Genomic DNA, 22972 nt, shown 5'->3' with positions numbered 1-22972 from the left:
GTCAATAATGGTGAAAAATGTGATTTTATCGACGTGGGGTGTGCAGCAAGGGACAGTCCTACTACCTCCTTTATATCTTGCATTTATCAATGACATGCATTGGCATTACCTGGTCTTTTAGGCTGTCCGCGGATGACTCTGTATTGTACAGCAGAGTAGATAATTCTAGTGATTTTGCTGTTTTACAATCAGACCTAGATGTATTATCGAAATGCTTTAAGACTTAAGAGTTGGATTTCAATACTGAAAAGTATGTGCAGAACACTTTTGGGACGAAACGAAATCCTTCTCCCTCATACTATTTTATCAATGATAAAAATTTGGGTATTAAGACTGACGTTAAATATCTGAGGATTACTTTGTCAGGAACCCCCTTTAAAGAGACAGCTTTATGGGCGACACTTTGCAGAGATTTCGTCCTCGTAGGTTGTCGTCGCCGCACGCGCGCGAAGAATGGAAAAACTTTTTTCTCTTCCCTCTTATCGCGAGGAGAGGGAAGTCGGGACTTCCCGTCGGCCGTACTTACCGTGCCCGGGAAGAAAGCGAATAGGGCCCTGGGTACTTGCCAAGTTTTGTGCAACGAAGGGATAATCATCGTGTCGTCTGCTTGAAAGACTTGTTTTCAAATGGCAGTGACTGTTTAGACGTTCATCGTCAAAGTATCTCAGAAACTATTTAGACGTTTATGACGTTACTCCTGTAAAGTATCAAAATAGTGACTTTGTCAGGTTTATTATTTTGACGTCCCCCGCCCCCGACAAAGCAGCCGTGGCAGTGGTAGCCGTTTCACGGTTTTGTCAGTTTTGTTGTTTCGTTTTGTCTAGTTTCTGATTGGGGGGGGGGGGGGGGGGGGTGGGGGGGTGTTACCAGTGTTGTGTTGACGCGTTGACGGAGTCATCTGTAGCGTGCCTAAAAAGTTTCGTTCCTAGTTGATAGAGGAGATGTTTTATTTGGCATGCATGATGGGACTGGCTAGACATTTGCCACTTTCGGACATGACACGCCCAGCGGCAATGTTCTGAGCTCTCGCACGTCATTTTGGCACGCTTTCCACTTAAACTTTTTAAATCTACAGCAAAGGCGAGCTTGATATCCCTCTGGATTGCCTGCACGTAACGAATGTAATTGCGTACACTGCGTAACATAAAACTTTAGCACGCTTTTTGTTCCTCCATATCGTGCGAGCGCGTCTTCGTATGGTTGCAGCCTTGGTTTGCATCTGAATCCCGCCTTGTTTTTAACCGGACTTCGTGAGTTTGTTGCTTAGTTTAAATTTTATTTTCAATTTGTGTATAACGAGCGGGTTAAGTAGGAGACGATCGAGATGTTAAATAAAAATCAGGAGCCATTCCACTCTGCGAAGGTGTATGACCAGCGAAGCTGTTTAGCACACGACACTCCCGCCCCGATGAGCCGGAGGAAACTAGACACGCGCGACGGGACCGCCGCCCCGGGAGGGCGGAAGCAAAGGAAACTGGGCACGCAAGCGGCTTGGCACGACGACAAAGAGAGGGCGGTGCGAGCGTAGACATGGCCGACGCAGGTCGCACAGTGGAAGATATTTGAGAAACCTTTATTATCTACCTGAGAGTTAACCGATCTTGAAAATGGTGCCTATTGATAACTGAATATACCTATTGGTAAATTACCCAAGCATCAAGGAGAATGCAGGAAATGGTGTCCCACGCGCCGTATACGTACCGGCGTCTGCGGCAGTAACTGTTCTAAAGCAAAAGCCTAAAACAAATGGCATCTTGCACGCGCGATCGTCAACGCTTTATTTTGAACATTTACTTAGAATATTTTATACGGGGAAGGCGTGCGTGTGCGAAGCGTGCAGCGCGTGAGGCGGTGCGAGCGTAGAGTTTTTGGTGACGCACACGAAAAATCCACAGAACCATAGCCATAAGCAGTTTCGCTGTAAAAGGTGTGAATGCAAAAATTTCCTCCTTGATGTTTCTTGACCGGTGCGAACGAACAAAGGTTCAGGCGTGGTTGTACAATATGCACGCAATTTCCAATCAACTACAAATTTTATGGCACGAGATTCAGCTCCTTTGAATATATAAAAACGCAAAATTAATCATAAAAAAATGACGGTGCCGCATTCTGTAATGTCGGGCACAACCAAGCAAACGTTTCGTGCGGCTTGATAGCTTATGTTATACTTTGATAATTTTTTTAGCATTTTACATTACTTGAAAGGTTATAAAAACTGTGGTCGACTGCACTTTTTTTTTCGAAAAGTGCGTGTTGAGTTGCAACGCAACCTGCAAGAAAGATGACATTTGTTTGACCGCCACTTTCGAACTCCTTCTAGTCAGAACTTCGAAGCTCCAAAGCTCCAAAGTTCTAACGGTACTAAGTTTGTGATGTCAAAATAAGAAGAAACAAATATTTTGACGTTGCACGTGAAAATAATTTGAAAATATTTTACGTCTTCAAGAAGTGGCGTCACATAAGTTAATATAATACGCAAAATTATTTTGAAAGTGAACGTTGAAATAGTCACTACCTTTTCAAACATTACTCGGGTTATGTATAATTCCATTTTGGCAGTATCCAGTTGCTGCTCGTAATGCTGTATAGTTTAATGGACTATGCCGAACATTTGTTTTGGGCTGCAGCGAGAAAAAATCAACATAATGTGTCATACTGAAATGAATTCCGAAACAAAAGAAAACGAAAAAAAAAAAGAAAAAAAAAAGACAAGAGCAAATATGCAACAACGTATCAAAATACACCCTTTTCAAAAATCTATCCGGTAACATTGATGGTCGCCATTTCTTGGGCACGAAGCGCTTGATTGGATCCGAGTGCTGGCCGAACGCTGACGTCATACTCGTATCCAATACGAGCTGAGCCGAGCTCACGCCGAACGATGACGCAGCCTTTGCGTCCAATACATACTCAGAGTGTGCGAGCAAGCAATGGCGGAAAGACGATGGCGCGGACTTTTGAGAGGGTCTACATCTGGAGGGTCTACTTTCCCGCAAAGCGCTTGGGAGAGCCTATGGTTGCCATCTGCGGAGGACCATGGCCAGCCTTCTCGGACACGCTGTATTAGTTCCCGATTCGCACGCCGCGTGGCGTATCAACCTTGAGCAAGATAAACGGAGAATTCGAAGCTCGGAAGCACTATCTGAACCTCGTCTCCTGTGCATCTCTCCGGCCGCCGACCCTTTCACTGTTTGCTTCTGGCCATCGCTTTCTGAGATCAAATGCTGCATCACCTGTGACCGGCATTTAAGCAGAGAAGAAACTTTTTTTTTGTCGCTACCAGCTAACAAGCTTTCCGATTTTGCACAACAAAAATGCGTGAACCGCGTTTCTGATTTGATACTACGCTGAATATATAGCAATAAACGCGTGAACTTTATGCTGTGAAACCCGAGCACTGCCCATTACAGATTATAGTATATACTTAGGGTTCCGTGTTTTCGGAGTTTATTTTTAGTCAAATTCGGAGGGTGTTTTTTGGAAGTTTATTTTTGCCCAAGATTCGGAGTTTATCGGGGTTTATATTTGTTTGATTGACAAAAATAATACCTGGAGAAAGGAAACAAGAGGGAGCAAAAGACAAACACAACTCTCCAAACATAGCTAGGTCCCGATTCTCCGAAATTTGGAGCTTAATTTTGCAGTGTTTTCTATGAAAAATAAATATATAAATAATAACCGGATATAACGTATGCCAGATAAAAAAATAAAGATAATCAAATGGCTTAGAGAATCAAACTGCGTTGTTAAAATAATGTTTTACTTTTTTTCATGTTTTTTTAAAATTTGAAGCCGCAAAAAAGAAAAAAAAAAAAAAGAAGAAGAAGAAGGCTTTATATCAAACAAGCTTACAGTCGTGACAGTATCAATGGAAACGATGGTAATCCCAACTCTATGAATAAAAAAGAAATCTTCGATTCGGTACACGATTTCTAAATTTCTAGTTTTCTGATCACGTAAATTAGTTATATCAATAACATTTGGTTGTAATTAGAAAAATGCTTGCAAAACGACATCTCTGTAGCTGTTTCTTAAGTACCGTAAAAATAAAACTTTAAACACCAACGATATAGATGCCGAAAGTGGGACCGACGCCTTAACGTTTGCTGATCATGACCTATAGCTTTTTGCAACGGAAAACCGTGCGCTGCGCCTGTGCACAAAACCCAATGACTCGGCACTTCAGGCTCTTAGGCAAAACATTCCGTAGCAGCCACAAAAATTGAAATAGCATTACCCAATCCAAGTTAGTTTATATGATTAAGGTAGTCGTAGCATGATATAAAAATGCTGTGAATATGGTTCAGGGTCATGATGAAATAAACTTGACGCCAAAAAAAAAAAAAAGAATTGAAAAACCGAAAAAAAAAACAACTGGACGACGCCCCGTTTTTAGACGTCGTACGGTTTTTTTTCTATTTCTGTTCTCTGGACCTATTGTGCTTCTAATTCACACCTCAGTCTCGGGTTTTATTCATCATGGTTTATATTCACCAGCTCACATGAACGTTAACTGTGGTTGAGGAATGTCCGTATAAGGTAAATACAAATATGCCCCTTCCATTTAAAAGATTCATTAAATTGTAGATTTATTGTGTTGCTTACACTGCATGTTATACAGTAGCCGGCGATATAAGCGGAAACGGTGGCTTTTTAGAAAAATGTAATGTGAGACGCTCAGGCGCGTGAAGTGTAAAAAAAGGAACATTGTGGTGGACTGGCACGTTCCATAATTTTGCTTTACGACATTTCGTTCCATGGGTTAAGACGTACGGGAACATCATGCGGCATTTTGTCCCGCTCGGTTGTTCCAGCTCACAATGCCGGCCGCTGTACGTGTTGTGTATAACCGAGTTATTTTGATAATATTGACGCCCCTGGTTATAACGGTGATATTTATGGTGCCCCGGTCACCCTGGGGGGTGGGGGTCGTGAGATCAGAACATAGGTTGGTGTGGCAGCTGTGCCGAACTGGTTTTGCTTAGAAAAGGAAGAGGGGGAGAGTGGAACAGAGGTGCATAACTCATATAACGCGTATAGCTTATACACTCGAGAGAGAAAAGTAAGCATCAAAATAATTCAGGAAGAGGGAAAAGAGAGAGGGTTACACAGGACAGATAAGCTAGATTGGGTTATGATGAAAGGAAACAGCAATCGTGTACTGTCAAGGCGGGTTGAGTTGAGAAAGTAAAGTAGGTGGTCCTGGAGGCTGTGGTCTTGTAGAGCTGCACTACATTTTTTGCCCAGCGGAGTCACTCGTGACAAAAAAAAATTATTTATAAGAACTCTGAGGACCGTCAATTTTAATCTTTGTGCACAAACTATCTGACAGGCTTCCCGAAAAGCAGTCAAAATGTTTCAGTGCCGACAACAGCTTAGAAAAGGGGAAACGGCGCTTTGTCTCGCTTTTCTCATATAGTCCCATGTCAAGTGATGGCGGCCAGGGGTGCCACTCGACCCCAGCAAAAACAAGCCTCGGTCCGTGATCCAGCCTACTACAAGAGAGATCAGTTCGAAAGCTGCGCGTCGGCGTCCGCTCCAGTCTTCGTCCGTCTGCTATGCGGAGCGTAAGTTCGTCTGCTTCTTACACAGGGAATGCGATGATGTTAGAACACCGAGCTTTTATTGGCTGATTGAAAAAAAAATAGTGGGTAGAACTCGAGGCATCTAGCTTTGGGGCCTACCCACTATCCTTTCAATCAAAGCCAGTCAGATTTCGGCGTCGTTCTAACGTCACAACTCTTCCGCAAGAAGATTACTTGCTCTCCACATTCCGCCCTGTCTAAAAACTTCTGCAACGCTTGCAAGACGCGACCATGAAACTGGCGTTCTAGCGTTCCATCATGCACGAGCCACGGTTCAATACAGGCGTCCCTGCTGGAAAAAAGAGCTAAAATCTCATTCATTTTTGCACCAAAACCAATGTGCATGAATGAGCAACCCGATGAAACTTGAATGTGAAATTACCCTAGAAACCCACAAGCTGAATATAGAAAATGAGACAAAATGGATATGTATTTCGGTGCGAAAATGAATGTGCCCGAATGAGCAAAATAGGCAGACTGCCATGAGCGGTTATGTGCTTTGTAAGGAGGATTCAATCGTTTTGAATGAGAATGCAGGATAGAAACGAATAAGCATCAATGAGCTGAAGAAGTGAAAATCCAGGAGCAGTAATGTGAAATTTTAAGGGATTTGTATGTTATGCTCATTGAATTTTTAATATTATTTCAATGGCAGAAAATATCGCGGGAAAGGTCTACTGTAGCTGCTTTTAATGCGGCAAGCACACTAAAAAACAGCTACAGCAAACCTACCTTGCGGCGAAGTGAGAGACACTCCAGTGTTGAAACACAAATTTTACTTTTCTGAAATAATACATGTGGAAACATAGGAAGCGTCGTCATTGACAAGCATAGTTCCAGAGACACTTGGTCCGTTATTCTTGGTCAGTACCTAGCGCATGCCGCACGTCACGGCCCAGGTCACGTACGGCGCTGTTTATGTGTGTGGTCATTGCTGCCATCCGCTCAGCCAACACATCGCCACTGGCGCCATGTTCACGTAGCCAGTCCTCATAGCATGCTGGAAAAAAAATGCAACTATTAAACTCTGCATAATTTTGACAGAGAAATTTGTAATATTTAAAACAACCTAAGTGTGGGGTAATTTTAATCTTGCAGTATGCAGATATCTTTTTATCTTTTATATAAATAAAAAAAATGAGATACGTCTATCCTTTAGTTTATATTTGTGGGCATGACGGACATAGACGGCTGGATAACTGTCAGAATATGTCGACAAATTACAAATATATGGCAATTAACTTTTTATTTAGTGGTTTAATGAGGCATGTTGCAATCAGGCACGTAGCCAGGATTTTGTTTTGGGGGGGGGGGGGGGGGGCGCCCATGACAAATTGATGCATGAGGGGGAGGGGGGAGAGGAGGTCCCAACAAAATGTAAGATTTCGGGGGGGGGGGGGGGGGTGGCGGGCCTCATGGGGGCCCCCCAAAATAGCCATTATTACAGGCTAACCCAATTTCGACAATTCGTAAAAATTTGTCGCTTTGAAACGTTCATTGTTAAAATTTTCTTTTTCGTTGCCTAACTCAAGAACTGCGCACCAAAAAGAATCTGGGAAGTTTTGCCGATAATGGTCCATAGAAAAGTGACAGTTGTTTTAGTCATCTCGTCACTATCTGTACAGCATATCCTCGGTAGTTGCTCCACAGTCAACCACCAATTGCAACATGCCCATTAAACCATTTTTTAACAGGTTTGGTTAGTTAGTCAATACAGGTGATGGTTATCCACCCATGTAAAAATTATGGAAGAAAAAATGCCCTGCATATTTAAAAGATGCCTAGTTAAATGCATGCAACTTTTACCGAAAAAAATCTAGTGCACTACTGTGAAATATAATATACCAAACAGGTAAAAATAAATGTTCAAAAGGTTCGATACGCTGCACATTATTTCGTGTAGTATTTTTTTTAGTAACATCTCCAAAATCTCCATTTGTTGGTTATATTAATCTGTTGCTTCTTCTTCACCTTGTAGTCAGGTCATGAGAAATATGGCGGCCCTGTTGAATGTAATCAGTTAGTGATAAAACGGAGTAAACACGGAAAGTGCCGTAAACTACAAGCTACTCACCTTCTAGCACATTAAGTTTTGTTGGAGTCAGTGGTGGCTTCGCAGCACCTCCATCATTTATCAAACGGTTAGACACCTTGCCACTCGTAGATCGATTTTTCAAAATATTGCGTCCCCATATGGCAGTAGCCAGACTCCTCACAAACTTGGACTCTTTTTTTTGTCGCTGACAGGCGACCCATTGGTCCAAACTAAGGGTAACACTGTCATTTACACAGACCTGCAAATGAAGCAGAGCAATGGATATAAATAAAAACAATAAAGGCTTCATTTGTAATCCTACGAAGCTGTTGGAAATGACAGCAAGTACACAAACTTCAAATTAACCGACAGTTCAAGCCAGCTTTATTTCATGACCACAATCTTAAAACATTGATCGGCCATTTTCTAATTGCAGATTTTAAGAGCAGATATAAATCTAGCTTGTGGCTTCTTTATAATTTTGTCCTTTCCAGTACTTTGTCAAAATATTAAAAAAACTAAAACGGCAACCACAGGCTATAAAAAATTTGCTGCATCAGCTTACCGTTCTTCCGTCAGTTCTGAGTTTAGCCTTCTTCACGATATCATGCTTGGTGTTTGCATTTATTGAGCATCCTTGACGGCGCAAAAAAAAGAAAAAAAAAACAAACAAAGTTAAACATTTTAAATCACCATGGTTGTCTTAGGCTTTTTTTTTTTTTTTTTTTGTAAAATTCATGCTTCAGAAGGAAAGAGATACGCACCTGCTCCAGTGCTCTCGAGCTTTGATTTGATGCTGTTTACACCCTCAAGAATCACATCCAGAATGTCTGTGTTTTTGGCCTCTCTTGTCCGCATCTTTTCAACGTCTTCCTTAAGTTCCCTTGTAGTTTTTTTTAGGGCAAGATACTTCTGATGGAGATCGTCGTACAACTTTTTGGGAACAACAGCACCATCATCCCCACTGTCTGTATCACTGTGGCTTTCGTACCTGGCATGCTTGGCACTCCGAGCCTCTGGGAAAAGTGGGTTCTTACGCTTCTGAGACAACTTTTCTGAAATTATTTGCTTCATCTTTGCTGTTGCTTCTCTTGTACGATTCAATTTCTGCTGAGCCTGCACTATTACAAGCACCATGTAGGGAAAGCTCCAGCATCTTTTGATTTCATTGGCGGTCACATTTTCATGGACACTCTTGTCAAAATAATAATTGTAATTTACACCGACATTTCTTTGCTCTGCCAAAGAAAAATTTAGTATATAATTGCAATAAGGATTTCTTCCAATACAATTTATGTTTTCAATCACAGCAAATTATATAGAAAATTAGTAATTTTTGTGTAAAACTCAATTATGCAGTTTCTTAAATGAAATTTTAGAAAGAAAATCAGGTGACGGATTCTCTGGGTGCTATTCTCACTGCATTACTGCACTCGGCTTATCAAGCCTTTGAGAAACATCACTAGTATGTTGACTAATTAACGAAAATCTGTAAATTAACTGTTTGGGGCTATGTTGCAATTGTAGTTAAGCAAACCATTGTTAGGGTACTATCGAATTGAAACAATCTGCAAAAGGGCAACAAGCTTTTAGATATTCAGAGCTGAAATTACGCCTTTTGTGTCCTGGTTAAAAAACTGCATACTGGAAGGAGCGCGTTATGTTGCGCTCACATAGTCGTTTTGGTCTGGCTTGCGGGTTTTCAGTCAAGCCATGAAAGGCAAAATTTATATCTAAAAACTTGTAGCCTTTTATAAATTGTTCAAATTCGGCAAGGCTTTAATAATAGCTCCATTTAAAAGTGCAATTGCAACACTGTCTAATAAACGGTTCTAATGTCAACCAATCACAATAATTATAAGGACAACATCCACATACATACCTATTACCTTTTCGTTTTTCTTAATAGAGAAAAAGAACAAAAATTGTTATATATTGTTTTACACTAGACAAGATGTATCAGTCATACTTAACCTCATTTCTCTGAATATTACAGAAAATTTGTAATCTTCCAAGGTGTGCTTTAAAACTATATGGGGGAATAAATAATGAACTACAGTACCAAAAAACCGAACAGACTAAATGGAAAAACAATATAATTTTAATTTCAACCAGAAACCAGCTAAAATCAGTTTTTTTTTGTGAAGTATCAATTTTCATACTTTAATCTGTATTTACCTGTTAAGGCCATTGTTTTATTCAGTTACCACTTGTAGTGACATTTAGTCTTTTATTTCATAGTGTAAATAATTTTTCGTGGCAACACAGCTCATTTGTACATATTATGTGAAGGCACCGGAGGGGTTCTATGATAGTTCTAAAAGGATAAGAAGCAACAAAATGCTTGCCATTTCGACCCGAAGAGCTGCTTGGTCGTCTTCCGAACTGCTGTGCTCAACAACCTGGTCAAGGACTTTAGGTAGAGGGATCCTCTTGCCCCTTTTGATCCTCTCCTCGATCGACGACTTTGAGTCTGCAAAGTGGTACACACAATAACATATAGGGCAAGTCTCCTCTGGTGTGCTGCTGTGAGGAACTGCATTGATATATATCACCTGCCAAAAGTAGTATTTGGGCTTTAAAACAGCCCGGCTCCCCTCCGTCTGGAGTCAACAAAGCATCATAGAGGTGACCCTTCTTGTAGTCATCCTCACTTCTCGGTTCAAAGTTTTTAATTGCAGATGTACTGATGATAGTCTTAGGTCGTGCTGTTCCAGTAAAATATTGCACATATGCGAAATTCATCTCTGTAAGAAAAGAATACAATCGAATTTAATGTGAAGTAATCGCATTATGTTCAAACAATTCCAACCGTCACATCCGCATGTGGTGGAGAAAATGTGGCTGATCAGCGAGGTAATTTATTACACAAACAAAGCACCAAGGCAAGACGAGACTACACCAATTCCCGATTAATATTTTTATATTAATTATACGCCTTAATCAACCGTGACAGCGTGCGGTCTAGAGAAGCTCGTTCTAACGAACGCAGTTTTAGCGAAAACAGTTTCTTCGAGCTGCCTCGAAAGTCGAAACTCGGTTTCGAGAAGATGGCAACCCCCGGCATGCTGCTTCCGATGTTTCTCTGATTCATCAGCCTAGCTTGCCGAGTACTCAGCGATGAACCCTTGTAGGTGCGTGCTCGAACTTGAGATTAACATTCCTTCGAGCGACAGCGAGCGCGCGTAGCATGGTTTGCTTGCAAGTGTAGGTTCCCGCCGTGCACACATCGCATTTCTCTAAACCACACTTCGATAAAACGTACTCTTTTCGCTTTATATATAAAGAAGAAGAAGAAGAAGAAGAAGACGAAAAAGAAGTGAGAAAAAAAAAAAAAAAAAACGCGTGCAACGCAGTTTCGTTTCGCCGATCCAACCATGCGCCGGCGCAAACTGCTGCCTGAATCGCAGTTTCGTTTCGCCGATCCAACCATGCGCCGGCGCAAACTGCTGTTGAACTATATTTTACTGCAATAAAATCTTACCCTTTCTTCCTGTAGGAATAGATGTCCTGCGGTCTTTTCAGCAACTGAAAGCTCATACGCAGCAGGTGATGCAACCAAAACTAGCAGCTCAACTGGCTCAACCGGCTCAACTGAAACCGCGCGCCGACTCCGGCTGGCCATATGGCGAGACGGCCACCTAACACCCATGGCAAATACAGAAGAGAAGGATTACTCTAATAAAAAAAAATTAAGTTTCATTTTACAACTTAGAATTATATTTAGTTCAGGACGTTGTTATTAGCACTATAGACTGTAAAGATGGTTTCGTTTACAATGCGGTTTATGGCGCGATGGCGTGCGTTTCACGTTTTCGAAGTACCCAGGTCCCCGGGTAGCCATCCCGCCAATCCCGCTACTACAGCCACTGTACCGCTACTAATCCCGCTTCCCGCTCTTCCCGCGTCATTCTTCGCCATTATTGCTCGTCAAACAAGCGCTACGCCGATTCTGCCGAAACTTCTGCATATGAAACGGCATTATGGCCAGTAAGCAGCGGCCGAAGCAATACCGACGTTACCTGGCACCTTTATCCGAAGAGAGCGTGCCGCGGTCGACGCGTGCTCGGTGGCATCAGACCGAAAAGGTAGGCTTTTATAGTCGGTGAACCGTAAGATTTTATTGACGAAATCTTTTTGTTGTCAGATTCTTGCTGAAGGCGCCCCGCGACCTTTGGAGCAGAAGTCAGCTGCGCAGTCTCACAATCGTGGAGATGTGAGTTTGTTCATTTCAAGCGTTACTTCATGCATGGTCTTTCGTTGTTAAATACCGTGTGCGTTCGCTCTCGTCTTTCTCTGTATCGAGCCACTGCTTCCAACCTCCGGCTCCTATGCTTTGCTGCAGTGCTTCTGGGCTGGGCTTTGTGAGCGAATATCTGACGAATAGGCGATGAAGCTCGCCCGACGGCGCTCGATGTGCGCGTGCGAACGCCCCGGGGCGAGCTTCGTCGCTTTTTGAACACAAATATGGCAAAACTTGCAACTTGCTTTTTGGACACAAATAGGGGAAAACTTGCACTTGTATGGGAAAACTTGCAACGAAAATCTGAAAGAAAATTCTATCATGTAAGACCCCACACGGCCCAAGACCTCAAAAGCCTTGACGATGTCAAGAACGACGACGACGACGTCTTGGAAATCGAAGACGTCTTGGGCGCCTTAGATTGAAATCTTTGGAATACGGACAAAAAATTTAAGAAAGCGCGAAATTGACGTGTGGTGCTACTCGATCGAACATATAATGTCCCTATAACCTAAACTCATACTGTGCGTGCCGTTCTTTCTCATGTTCAAGCTTTCTTAATTTTTGTCAAATACTGTAAAACGTTTTTATTGTGCGGCCTTTATATTTTTTAAATCCGGCTGGGACCATCATGGCTTGCACGTGACGTCAAAGCTGCTCTTCTTGCTGGTGGTGAAAGCGTGCCGTTAATGCACTGGAAGCTGCGCCGACTCGTTTCCGCCCGCTGGTAACGCTTGTTTTTTGGTTGTAGAATTAGTACTGTAAAGGCTATGCACCACCACCAGAGAGGATCAAATTATGTTGGTGCAGGCTATTCCAGGGGTCCAAATCCAGGCCTTTAAAGGTTGGATTATTTGTGTACGGTTAAACTAAGTTCTAAATCTTTTCTAATTAGTGAAATTGTGGCTCGCGAGCAGCAATAGTTTTACAGCATCTGTTTCATGGGGTCCATCTTGTGGGGAAGGAGGATGCCCTGCAAGAGCACGTTCTTCAGAGCATGAAACATAATTTTCACGTGCCTTCCCGCTCGACTGCTGGTTTAATCTACAGGGTGAAACAAGGAGACGGCAGGCTCTTTAAATCGACCGGAAAATTCGGTTTCTTAACCTATCGCGCTACGACTTTGTGCAGCGTTGCCCACAGATGGTGCATTTTTTTTGTAAAATTTGCAAAGAGCGAACTTACCTGAGGAAGAAGTAAAGAAAGAAAAAGGCTTAGCTCCTATGGAAACGCAGCGAAGCCACCGGTCTTCAAACACGGCGCCGTTGCGCACGGGAGACAAGAGATGGCGCAAGCGGTCGCGACGCCAACTGCCTCCAACGAACGAGCAGACGACGCCGAGAGCCGGCGTATTTAGCAGACAAGGAACTGCAGTTCCTCGTTGTTACCGCGTCTGTTTTTGTTTCTGCGACTGTCGCCGCCTGCGGAACGAGTGTTGCTTTTGAGTCGAAAAGATTGTCTGCTGACGCTGGCACTCGGCGCCGTATGCTCGTTCGTTGACGGCGTTCGTTGCGCCATCTCTTGTGTCCCGTGCGAAACGGCGCCGTGTTGTTTGAAGACCGGTGGTGTCGCTGAGTTTCCGTCGGAGCTAAGCCTTTTTCTTTCTTTACTTTTTCCTCAGGTAAGTTCGCTCTTTGCAAATTTTACAAAAAAAAAAAATGCACCATCTGTGGGCAACGCTGCACAAAGTCGTAGCGCGATAGGTTAAGAAACCGAATTTTCCGGTCGATTTAAAGAGCCTGCCGTCTCCTTGTTTCACACTGTAGATATGAGTATGTCTGCTCCTGAGCACTGAAATGGGTCTCATGTACGGTTGGTTGGTGTGGGGTAGAGTGCTGCAGAAGCTCTACCTCCTGTAGACGCTCGTTACCTCCGAAGCGCCAAAGCACAAGTGTGCTTCGGTTACGCATTCATGCTTGTGCTATCAAGGCTAGAAAGTTTTTGCTGCCGGGGGGGGCGGGGCGGGCGGGGGGCGGGCGGGGGGGGGGGGAAGTGAAGGGGGTGGGTGGGTGGGTGGGTGGGTGGAGGTGGAGGAGGAAGAGGGGCGCAGCTTCCCGTGTGGCTTCAGCCTGTCAGCGACCATGGTGCCAAATGGCTTCCGAAGGACAGTTTGCTGCACCAGCACATGTGTTGCGCTCTGAAGGTCTTTTGCAAAATATAGTGCCTGATACTGCTCGCATTGGTGTTGATGATATGCCCAATGCTATTTGATGTGAGACAGTATATTGCCTTTTTTTTATTTGTTGCTGTAAACACTCTTTTATAGGGTCCGCCATGTTCTGGACAAGGGATTGAAGCTTGTTTGACCACTGGCCACCTAAGTGAGACAGACTGCAGTGGGCCAACTTCTCGACAGAGTGAGATTTCTTTGGCTGAAATGTCACCGGTGTTGCTCTCGGGTGAAATTCCGCAAACTGAAAGTATGTGTGAGGAGGCCGAGTCTCCGTGCAGCGCAGACAGCCTTTCGAGCTTCTCAGTTAGCTCTCCGGGGAGCTCAGAGTGCGAAGAGAAGGACATTCAGAGCGAAGGAGAGCAGCCTGGCTCTCCTACTGAACATGTTTCTGATGCACCATCAGCATTCAGCGTCAAGGGTTTTGACTTGACTACTCAAATTTGCAAATGTACAACAACGACCGTAGCGGAAGTGCTTGTTCTTCTGCTGTCATTTCTTGCAAAGCACCGGCCTACTGTGTCAGCCTTGGTTGACATCCTGCAGCTCTTCAATGTCGTGTTCCAGAAGGACATCCTGCCTAGTACAAAGTACCTGCTCAACAAAGCATTTTCCAGTCCCTCCCTCATGATGCAGTATCACATGTACTGTGAGTATTGTCTAGGATATGTTGGCATCCGAGAGCAGCTACGTTTGCAACAGTCAACATGTCCACATTGCCACCAGAAATTTTCAGTGACAACTTCACCCTACTTTCTCATGTTACCCCTTGCACCACAACTAAAGTTCATGTTGGAAAATCAACCAGGGTTGGTCCAGGAACTTCAATACAGGAATGAAAAGAAACACAAAAATATATCCTGTCTTGAAGACATCTTTGATGGCACTCTGTATCAGAAACTTTCCAAACCTGGTGGCCTCTTGTCTTTCTGTAACAATTTTTCATTTTCTTTTAACACTGATGGAGCTCCAGTGTTCAAATCTTCCCGTGCCTCTGTGTGGCCTATTCATATCATGCTAAATGAACTACCACCAGTGTCCAGGGAAAAGAATTTGCTGCTGGCAGGCTTGTGGTATGGTAAGGGGGAACCAAACATGGATATGTTTCTGAAGTCGTTTGTCGATGATGCAAAGCATCTGGCTACAATAGGAGTTACATGGAAGCATGTTGATGGTACCCTTATTAATAGTAAATTCGTTGCAACCTGTTGCTGCGTAGACAGCGTTGCTCGTCCTGCGATGCAAAAGTTAATGCAGTTCAATGGCTATTATTCTTGTGGGTGGTGTTACCACCCTGGTGAGAACGTAGGTAATGTTGTCAAGTACCCTGTAGGCCCAGAATGCTACCCCGACAGGACTAATGAGACAATGGAAAAGGAAATGGAACAAGCATTTGTAACGAAGACAACCATTTTTGGTGTCAAGGGCCCGTCTGCATTGATAAACATGCCAAAGTTTGGGATAGTATCTGGGTTCGTACCAGACTACATGCATGCTGTCCTTCTTGGGGTGGTACGGCAACTAGCAGAGCTATGGTTCTCGTCTGTTGGTGAAAAGTTTTATATTGGAGAGCCCTCGACTGTAGCTAAAATTAACAAGAGATTAGAAAGGATGTTTCCCCCCAAAACTGTTTCTCGACTGCCAAGGCCCATTTCTGAGCGACGGTTCTGGAAGGCGTCGGAGTGGAAATGCTGGTTGTTGTACTATGCTTTTCCTTGCCTGGATGGCATTCTTCCAAGAAAATATCTTAAACATTTTGCTTTGCTTTCACAGAGTGTGTATGCTCTGCTCAAGGACTCTGTGACGCATACAGATGTGAATAATGCCGACCTTATGTTGACCGAGTTTGTTTGTGGGATGCAAGAGTTGTACACGAAAACGTCAATGACATATAACGTCCATCTTCTCACTCATCTGCCGAAAAGCGTAAAAGAGTGGGGCCCGTTATGGGCCCATTCTGCTTTTGCATATGAATCTGCAAACGGCTTTCTTTTAAAATTAGCAAAAGGGACACGAAAAGTACCTCTGCAAATAGCCAAGAGTTATCTTTTGTACCGCTCTGTGTACTACTTCGTTAAATGCTACATCAGGCAACAAACAGTGCAAGAGTTTTGTGAGGGCTTGCTTGGGTCAAAGCGCTTAGTGCATACAAGTGAGGTGGAGAAATGCCACCTTATTGGCAAAGGCTTAAAACATGGAAGTAGCCACAATTTTTTTGGTAGCTCTGTTGTTTTACCTGGCAGTGTCTGTACTGTGTATAAAAGGGTGATTGCAGGAGGTGAGTTGTTGCACTCTAAAGAATATGGTAAATGCAAGCGTCGCAATAATTCCTTTGTACAATTGAAAAACGGGTTGTGTGGAGAAATATTGAAAATCTGTGTATACAAGGAAAATGGTGTTCACCGTTGTGTGCTACTTCTTGAAGAGTATGTCTCGTCAAGAACGCTTCATGTGACCCATGTAAATGAGTATTATTCTAAGCAGAATGTGAGGATTGTCTCAGCAGACAATGTCTTGTCAAAATTTGTTGTCATGCGGTCAGGCAACAGGTTATTTGCCAGCCTTTTGCCCAACTATTATGAAAAGGAGTAACCATCATGTCATGTTAGTAGGTATGTTTGATTTGCCTACACCACCTGCACTGGTACTCTCAGTGTATTTACATCACTGTATCCTACTTGTTGGTGCAGACTATCTTGAGGACTCTTTAGGGGCTTGTTGTGTTTGGTCTCCAGGATCGAAATATTGTAACAAAAGGACGAGGACAGAACCACTTGTGGTGTCTGTCCTTGTTCCATTATGTGAAATGCCTTTAATCCTGGACAATGCATACCGTAATTACATTGCCCTGCACTGTACACTTTCTGCACCATGCAGGTGGGTGCAGCTAAATCAAGCATACCTACTGACATTAGCAGGGTGTCTACCAACCTAAAAAAGCTATAATTGCAAAGGAACTTTTGAGCTTCTGAAAAAGTCAGGGAAATCATGAAAAACTTAGCTAAATCTGAGAAAATGATCACTGACTTAACAGAGCCATCTATGTAGCATTTTGTTTAGAGGGAAACAGCCATATGGTTTTGGCGTCAGCCTTTCTTGGCATGTGCGTCCCTCCTGCCGCACGGAACTACAAGTGTAGCTAGTTCTGAAGTTTCACATGTAAAAGAAAACCTAGAAAAGTCTGCGAATTTGACATGTAATAGTTTGGTAGACACCATGATTAAGCAATAATGTAGGGATAATTGCTCTTTGGGAGAAGTCTGTTTTCATAAAGATGAAGGTGACTAGGGCTGTATTAAACAAGAACACGTACAATGGGTTACTGTATGCAAAATGCTTTACTTTTGTACTGTGAAAGGTTGCAGCTTCCAGTTAAAATAAAGCATTGTATTTGAAAGAGCAGTTGTGATATTCTTGTGTACCAGTACCTACTACTGCTTTACAGGCTGCTGCAAGTTTGTTCCCTGCATGAAAATCTGAATGTTCATACGATTGGGACTTCAGTTCTACTCGGGGCACTATAAAAAAAAAAAAAAATCTTGTGCCATACGAAAGCCAATTATACCAATTATTTTCAGGTTGGCATAATAGTGAGCATAGATAGTTGTGCGACTGGGGGAGGGAACCCTCTGGTGCGGCCTTGGCATGGTAATTGAGCTTGTATTTAGTATATAACAAGTCGGTGATAATACGTCAAGGTATGGACACTAATGAGCAAACTATTAGTCCTAATAAGTGCTTGCCGACTCTAGAGATTGACTTCACTTGTCAACGCCTTCACGCTGCAGCTTCCCTATAGTGTTTAGAGTGGCAGTAATAAGCGAACGAGGCATCACGCAGATTGGTGCTAATGGTCTTCATAGACTCTGCCAGCTATCGTCTACAAACTTGGCTTTGGAAGTTGGTTGCCCCGGATTGCAGCTTCCCTGTAGTGTTTCTACAAGCACCAATGAGAAAATGGTGAGATTGCTTGAGATCTCCCTAAAGTTGGCTTCACCTGCTTTATGAAGTAACCCTTCCCCCGGATTTTGTCTTTCCTGCAATGTATCCCATGGCCCGAATGAGAAAATGTCTTTTTAACCACATTGGTGCTATCGGCGCCAATGTGCTCATAGGAGCACATTGGTGCTCATAGAAACTTGCCCGAGTTCTTTCCCCAAGGTTGGCTTCACCTCAATCAGAAAACTGCCCCTTTTCTAAGATTGTGGCTTCCCTGCAGTCTTCCTATGTGCACCAATGAGAAAACTCTTGGTTTTGCACATTCGTGTTACACTGCACATTGGCACACATTAATTCTGACTACTTCCTCAATGTGAATGTGCGCCTCATTTCCAGCAGGGGTCTGTCAGCGTCTGTAGAGGTGCGGTAAAAGCGACCGAAAGGACAAGATAAAATAACAAAATAAATATCTAGTCCTTCCAGCTTTCCCAGCTTTTTTTTTTTCAGTGGGAAATACATGTGTCGTCTTCTTTTTTGGTTTGTGCGTGCTTGCGGTGTCTGTGTCTTTGGGAAGCGGAGGATGTATGTGCGGGGGGGTGTATACGCCTCGCAAGTGGTCTCATTTTCGTCTTCTGCGCATGAGAAAGGGAGTAGCGGTGACGTCAGAACGCCGAGCCCTGATTGGCTGACCGCGACCCCCTATCTCTGCGTCGTCTGCTTCTTTGCAACGTCGTCTGCTCGGTACGTCGTCTGCTCGGTACGTCGTCTGCGTCTGTCTTACCTTTCCTGCGACTTTCGAAAGTGCAGGTCTTTACGAGCGAGCTCGACTTCGCCTTTCAGAGAGGGCAGACGAAATAACTCGAGCGGTACGTTGTTTTTGTCTAACAACTAGCAGACGCGCATCGAGGAGGGAAGTCAAAGGACTCACTGGCGAGGTGTCTGTTGGAACTTTCGCGAGGACGGCATCGGATTCCCTCTGCGGAGAAGATGCACGCGAGGAGCGAGCTGAACCTCGCACCAAGGCTTGTCTCGGCGGAGACGATTTACGATCGCGCGCGGGGGTCGAGATGTAAACTTCGTACCCGCAGCGGCCGGATGCAGCCGCGAAGATTAACAGCGGGGAAAGTGGAGACGGACAGAACGAAAGCTGGAACGCTACCGATCGGAGAACGAGAAAGTGGCTCGTCTGTTTGGAACGTGTGTAGTGTGTGTAGTTTAAAATAAAAGTGTTGGGGTTTGTTGAGATTGATCGATGATATCTCGAAACGCCAAGAAGCAACAATTCCCTCAACAAAATAATTGGTGCCGAAACCCGGGACAGAAACTACTGCACTACAAATGAAGCCGACGAGCAACGTGTGATCGAATCGCCAGCAGACAGAGTAGGGAACGTAACGACTGAACGGGCGAAACCTGGTAATCAACGGTCATCATCTACGATAGACCGACACAAGCAAGCAGCACTGCGAGCCAGGACTGAACGGCAATGGACGTCCTCAAGAAAAAACGAAAAACGCATCGAACGCAAGTAACGAGGCTCCTCAGCGAGGCATAGGATTTATTACAATCAGCTACGCCGACCGTCGATGATCTCGATATATTGATCGAAGCTCAAAGGAAAGCTCAAAAGGAAAGTGAAAAGCCCGGAGGACAACCAACGAACAAGCGGGAAGCCGAAGGAAGAGCGGGAAGCAAGAAAGGTGACATCAAAAATCATGCTTCCCAAATTAGAGCTCATAAAGTTTAACGGACACCGAAGAAATTGGCAGCCCTTCTGGGAGCAATTTCAGACCGCCATCCATGAAAATCCGGAACTATCGTCCTCAGAAAAATTCAACTACTTGAGGTCAGCCCTGACTGGTGATGGAGCAGCCGCCATCGCAGGACTGCACCCAACCGCTGAATGCTACGCCCACGCCATCGAGCTCCTGCAGTAGCGGTTCGGGAACCAGGCGGAGCTGATCCAGGACCATATGACAGGGCTCATGGATATCAATCAGGTGCCGTCATCACGCAGCGTCAGAGCTCTGCGGCGGGTCTACGACAGCGTCCAGGCTCACATCCGGGGCCCTCGGGCGTTGGGTGTGACGGATCAGTCATACTGTGCCATGCTCTACCCGGTTCTGCTTCGTGCGCTTCCGGACGACATGAGGCTGGAGTTCAACCGCAAGATGTCTTCGGGGAACGCCGAAAACGCCACCGCCGGGGGAACATCAGCAACCGACATCGGCTCCGACTCAGCAACGGAGCAAGGACCCGTTAAGGAGGTGCGCGCGCTGCTGAACTTTCTCAAGATCGAGGTGGAGAGCCGGGAGAAAACATCCAAGGAACAACTCGAAGACGCTGGCGGTAAGCCTACTCATTGTTTCCCCATGCATGAACATCCGAAGAGGCGCCTAAACAACGCCAAGACTCGGAACGCTACCGCTACGGCCTTGCATGGCAGGATGGACAGCATGGAATGCTTTCTTTGCAAATCAAAGGCGCACAACACACCAGACTGTAACGTGAAGATTGAACTCAAGGAAAAGAAGCGCAGGCTGCAAGCCGATCGCAGGTGCTTCCGGTGCACAAAGCCGAACCACACGGCAAGAATGTGTCGCGGCACGCTCCGTTGTGACAGGTGTCGAGGGAGGCATGTATCCACTATGTGTGATCCAGATTACTTTCCGGGACGAGCTGCCAGCGGATCGGATGAAACGCGGAAGAAAGACAAGACGCCTCTCAACCTGCATGTGAGCGAGAAGGGCAACAAACCGGCTGTCCTTCTGCAAACGGTTACCGCGTGGGTGGAAAGCAAGAACAGAAGAAAGTTGGCCCGCATTCTCTTCGACAGCGGTAGTCATCGCTCCTTCATTACAGAGGAGCTGCCGAGGGGTCTTGGTTGCAAGCTTCTCGGAACAGAGGTTCTTACCGCCGGAGTGTTCGGTGGCAAGACTAGCGAACAAACGTACCGTAGAGTACAAGTAGTTTTGAGTAATCGTCTAACCGGCCAGACATACGAGATGGACGCTTTCGAGACGCGTTCTATCTGCGAACAAGAACTTCCAGGCCCGGATGAAGACATCCTCGTGAATATGGAGGAGCTCGGACTAACGGTTGGTGACGACCTGAACGGACTCGAGTGCAACGGAGTAGGAATCCTCTTAGGATCGGAGCACTACTGGGGATGCGTTACGGGAAGAGTCCGTCGACTGAGCGAGAACCTGACGGCAGTGGAGACCGCCTTTGGTTGGGCAGTACATGGACGCTCCCAGGCGACTGCAACTGTTGTCAACTGTTCCCAAGTGATCGTCCTCAGAGCTACCGTGAGCGACCAGGAGAACACGGCTGTCCTGAGAGGATTTTGGGAGCTTGAGAGTAGGGGAGTTGTGGACGCAGAGGTCCAGGATCACTCCGATAGCGACATCATGCAGCGCTTTGAGAGAGGCATCACCAAATCTGATCAAAGATACGAAGTCAGCCTCCCTTGGAAACCTGATGTAAAGCTTGATTGCAACCGAGAGATGGCTTGGAAGAGACTTGAAAGCCAACGAAAGAGGCTGAGCAAGAATCCTGAGCTCATGCAGAGATATGATCAGGCAGTCCGGCTTTACGTCAAGAACGGAATGGCTGAGAGGGTCGAGAGAGACGATAATTCGGGTGAACGGGTGTACTACATGCCCTACCAGGCTGTTCTGCGAGAAGGCAGCAGTACGACGAAGGTGAGAATCGTTTTCGACGCGTCTTCTCACGGACCGAACTGCAAGTCACTAGACGACAACATGGAGAGCGGTCCGAACCTGAATCCAGACCTTGTTAGCCTGCTTCTCAACTTCAGGCAACACCCGGTGGCACTGCTTGCGTACGTCGAAAAGGCCTTCCTTCAAATTGGAGTAAACCCGGAGGATCGCAATGCTCTGCGGTTCCTTTGGTACAAAGAACTTCCTCAACCGAACCAAACAACTCCGGAGGTGGAAGTCTGGCGTATGACGAGGGTCATTTTCGGAGCCACGTCCAGCCCCTTTCTGTTGGCCGCGACCCTACGACATCATTTCAGAGAAATGGAGAGCGTATTCCCCAAGACAGCAGCGCGACTCGGTAGATCGGTCTACGTTGACGACCTCTTGACGGGCGCGGAAAGTGAAGAGGACGCCCGGACATTCTGCAACGAGGCGATCGAGATATTTGGAGCAGCGGGGATGAAGCTTCATAAGTGGGGCTCCAATAGCGCAGCCCTGTCGAAAATGCTTGAAGACAAGGGTCCCGATGAGAGACCATTGGGACAACAGACGGGTGTGTTGAAGGTACTCGGTCTGACGTGGAAGCCGAATGAAGACAGCCTTTCCTTTTCGGCAGAACACGTGATTGAGTTTGACCGCCAACGAAGAAACACCAAGCGTTTCGTGCTCCAGACGACAGCACGACTGTATGACCCCCTTGGTTTCCTCTTCCCTTCGTGGTGCGAGCCAAGATCTTGTTTCAGGAAATCTGGAAGCTGAATCTGCGCTGGGACGATACACTGCCGGAAGAACTGATGAGTGGCTGGAACAACTGGTGCGACGAGCTCACCACACTTCAGCAAATTAACGTGCCCAGATTCTACGAAAGCGAGCTGAAGGGCAACGTTGTACATCGAACGTTGCACGTGTCCTCTGATGCCAGCACCTCCGCATTCGGATCCATGATCTTCATCTGCTGAACGGATGACACCGGAGAAACGACCTCGGCACCCTTACTGGCTAAGTGCCGCGTGTCGCCACTGAAGGAAATCTGCCTTGCTAGATTAGAGCTCATGGCATGCTTGATTGGATCGAGGCTGTTTAAGTACGTAAGGACACACCTGGAAATCAAAGTAGATGAAGTCCACTTCTGGACGGATTCCATGATCGCTCTGCATTGGATTAGGGGAGAACCATCTAGGGGGAAGATGTTCGTGAAAAATAGAGTACAAGAAATTCAAGCAAACAACGAGAAGGCAATATGGCACTACTGGCCGGGGAAGGAAAATCCTGCCGACC

At 45.2% G+C, this 22972-nt stretch overlaps 2 protein-coding genes and 1 long non-coding RNA gene across 3 annotated transcripts; 1 reads left to right on the top strand and 2 right to left on the bottom strand.

Moving 5' to 3' along the window:
* Window positions 1-6399: 6399 nt before the first annotated feature.
* Window positions 6400-8649, bottom strand: LOC115330004 (BEN domain-containing protein 5-like). Its single transcript, XM_040207311.2, has 4 exons — window positions 8385-8649; window positions 8186-8256; window positions 7660-7879; window positions 6400-6585 (listed from the first exon to the last, which is right to left on the bottom strand). Exons 1-4 carry the CDS (start codon window positions 8476-8478, stop codon window positions 6440-6442), a joined length of 531 nt encoding a protein of 176 aa, XP_040063245.1. The 5' UTR covers window positions 8479-8649; the 3' UTR covers window positions 6400-6439.
* A 1319-nt stretch (window positions 8650-9968) lies between these two features.
* LOC120837747 lies at window positions 9969-10897 on the bottom strand. Its single transcript, XR_005714974.1, has 2 exons — window positions 10176-10897; window positions 9969-10093 (listed from the first exon to the last, which is right to left on the bottom strand). It is a non-coding gene; the product is annotated as an uncharacterized LOC120837747 (long non-coding RNA).
* Window positions 10898-19945: 9048 nt separating this feature from the next.
* On the top strand, window positions 19946-22653 carry LOC120837748. The gene is made up of 2 exons (XM_040207312.1): window positions 19946-21646; window positions 22438-22653. The coding sequence occupies exons 1-2, from the start codon at window positions 19946-19948 to the stop codon at window positions 22651-22653; spliced, it is 1917 nt and encodes a 638-aa protein (XP_040063246.1).
* Window positions 22654-22972: the final 319 nt, after the last annotated feature.

This window comes from Ixodes scapularis, unplaced genomic scaffold (assembly GCF_016920785.2).
Source record: "Ixodes scapularis isolate PalLabHiFi unplaced genomic scaffold, ASM1692078v2 PGA_scaffold2__306_contigs__length_199485367, whole genome shotgun sequence".
Taxonomy (NCBI): domain Eukaryota; kingdom Metazoa; phylum Arthropoda; class Arachnida; order Ixodida; family Ixodidae; genus Ixodes; species Ixodes scapularis.
This window is presented reverse-complemented; position numbering and strand designations above follow the sequence as displayed.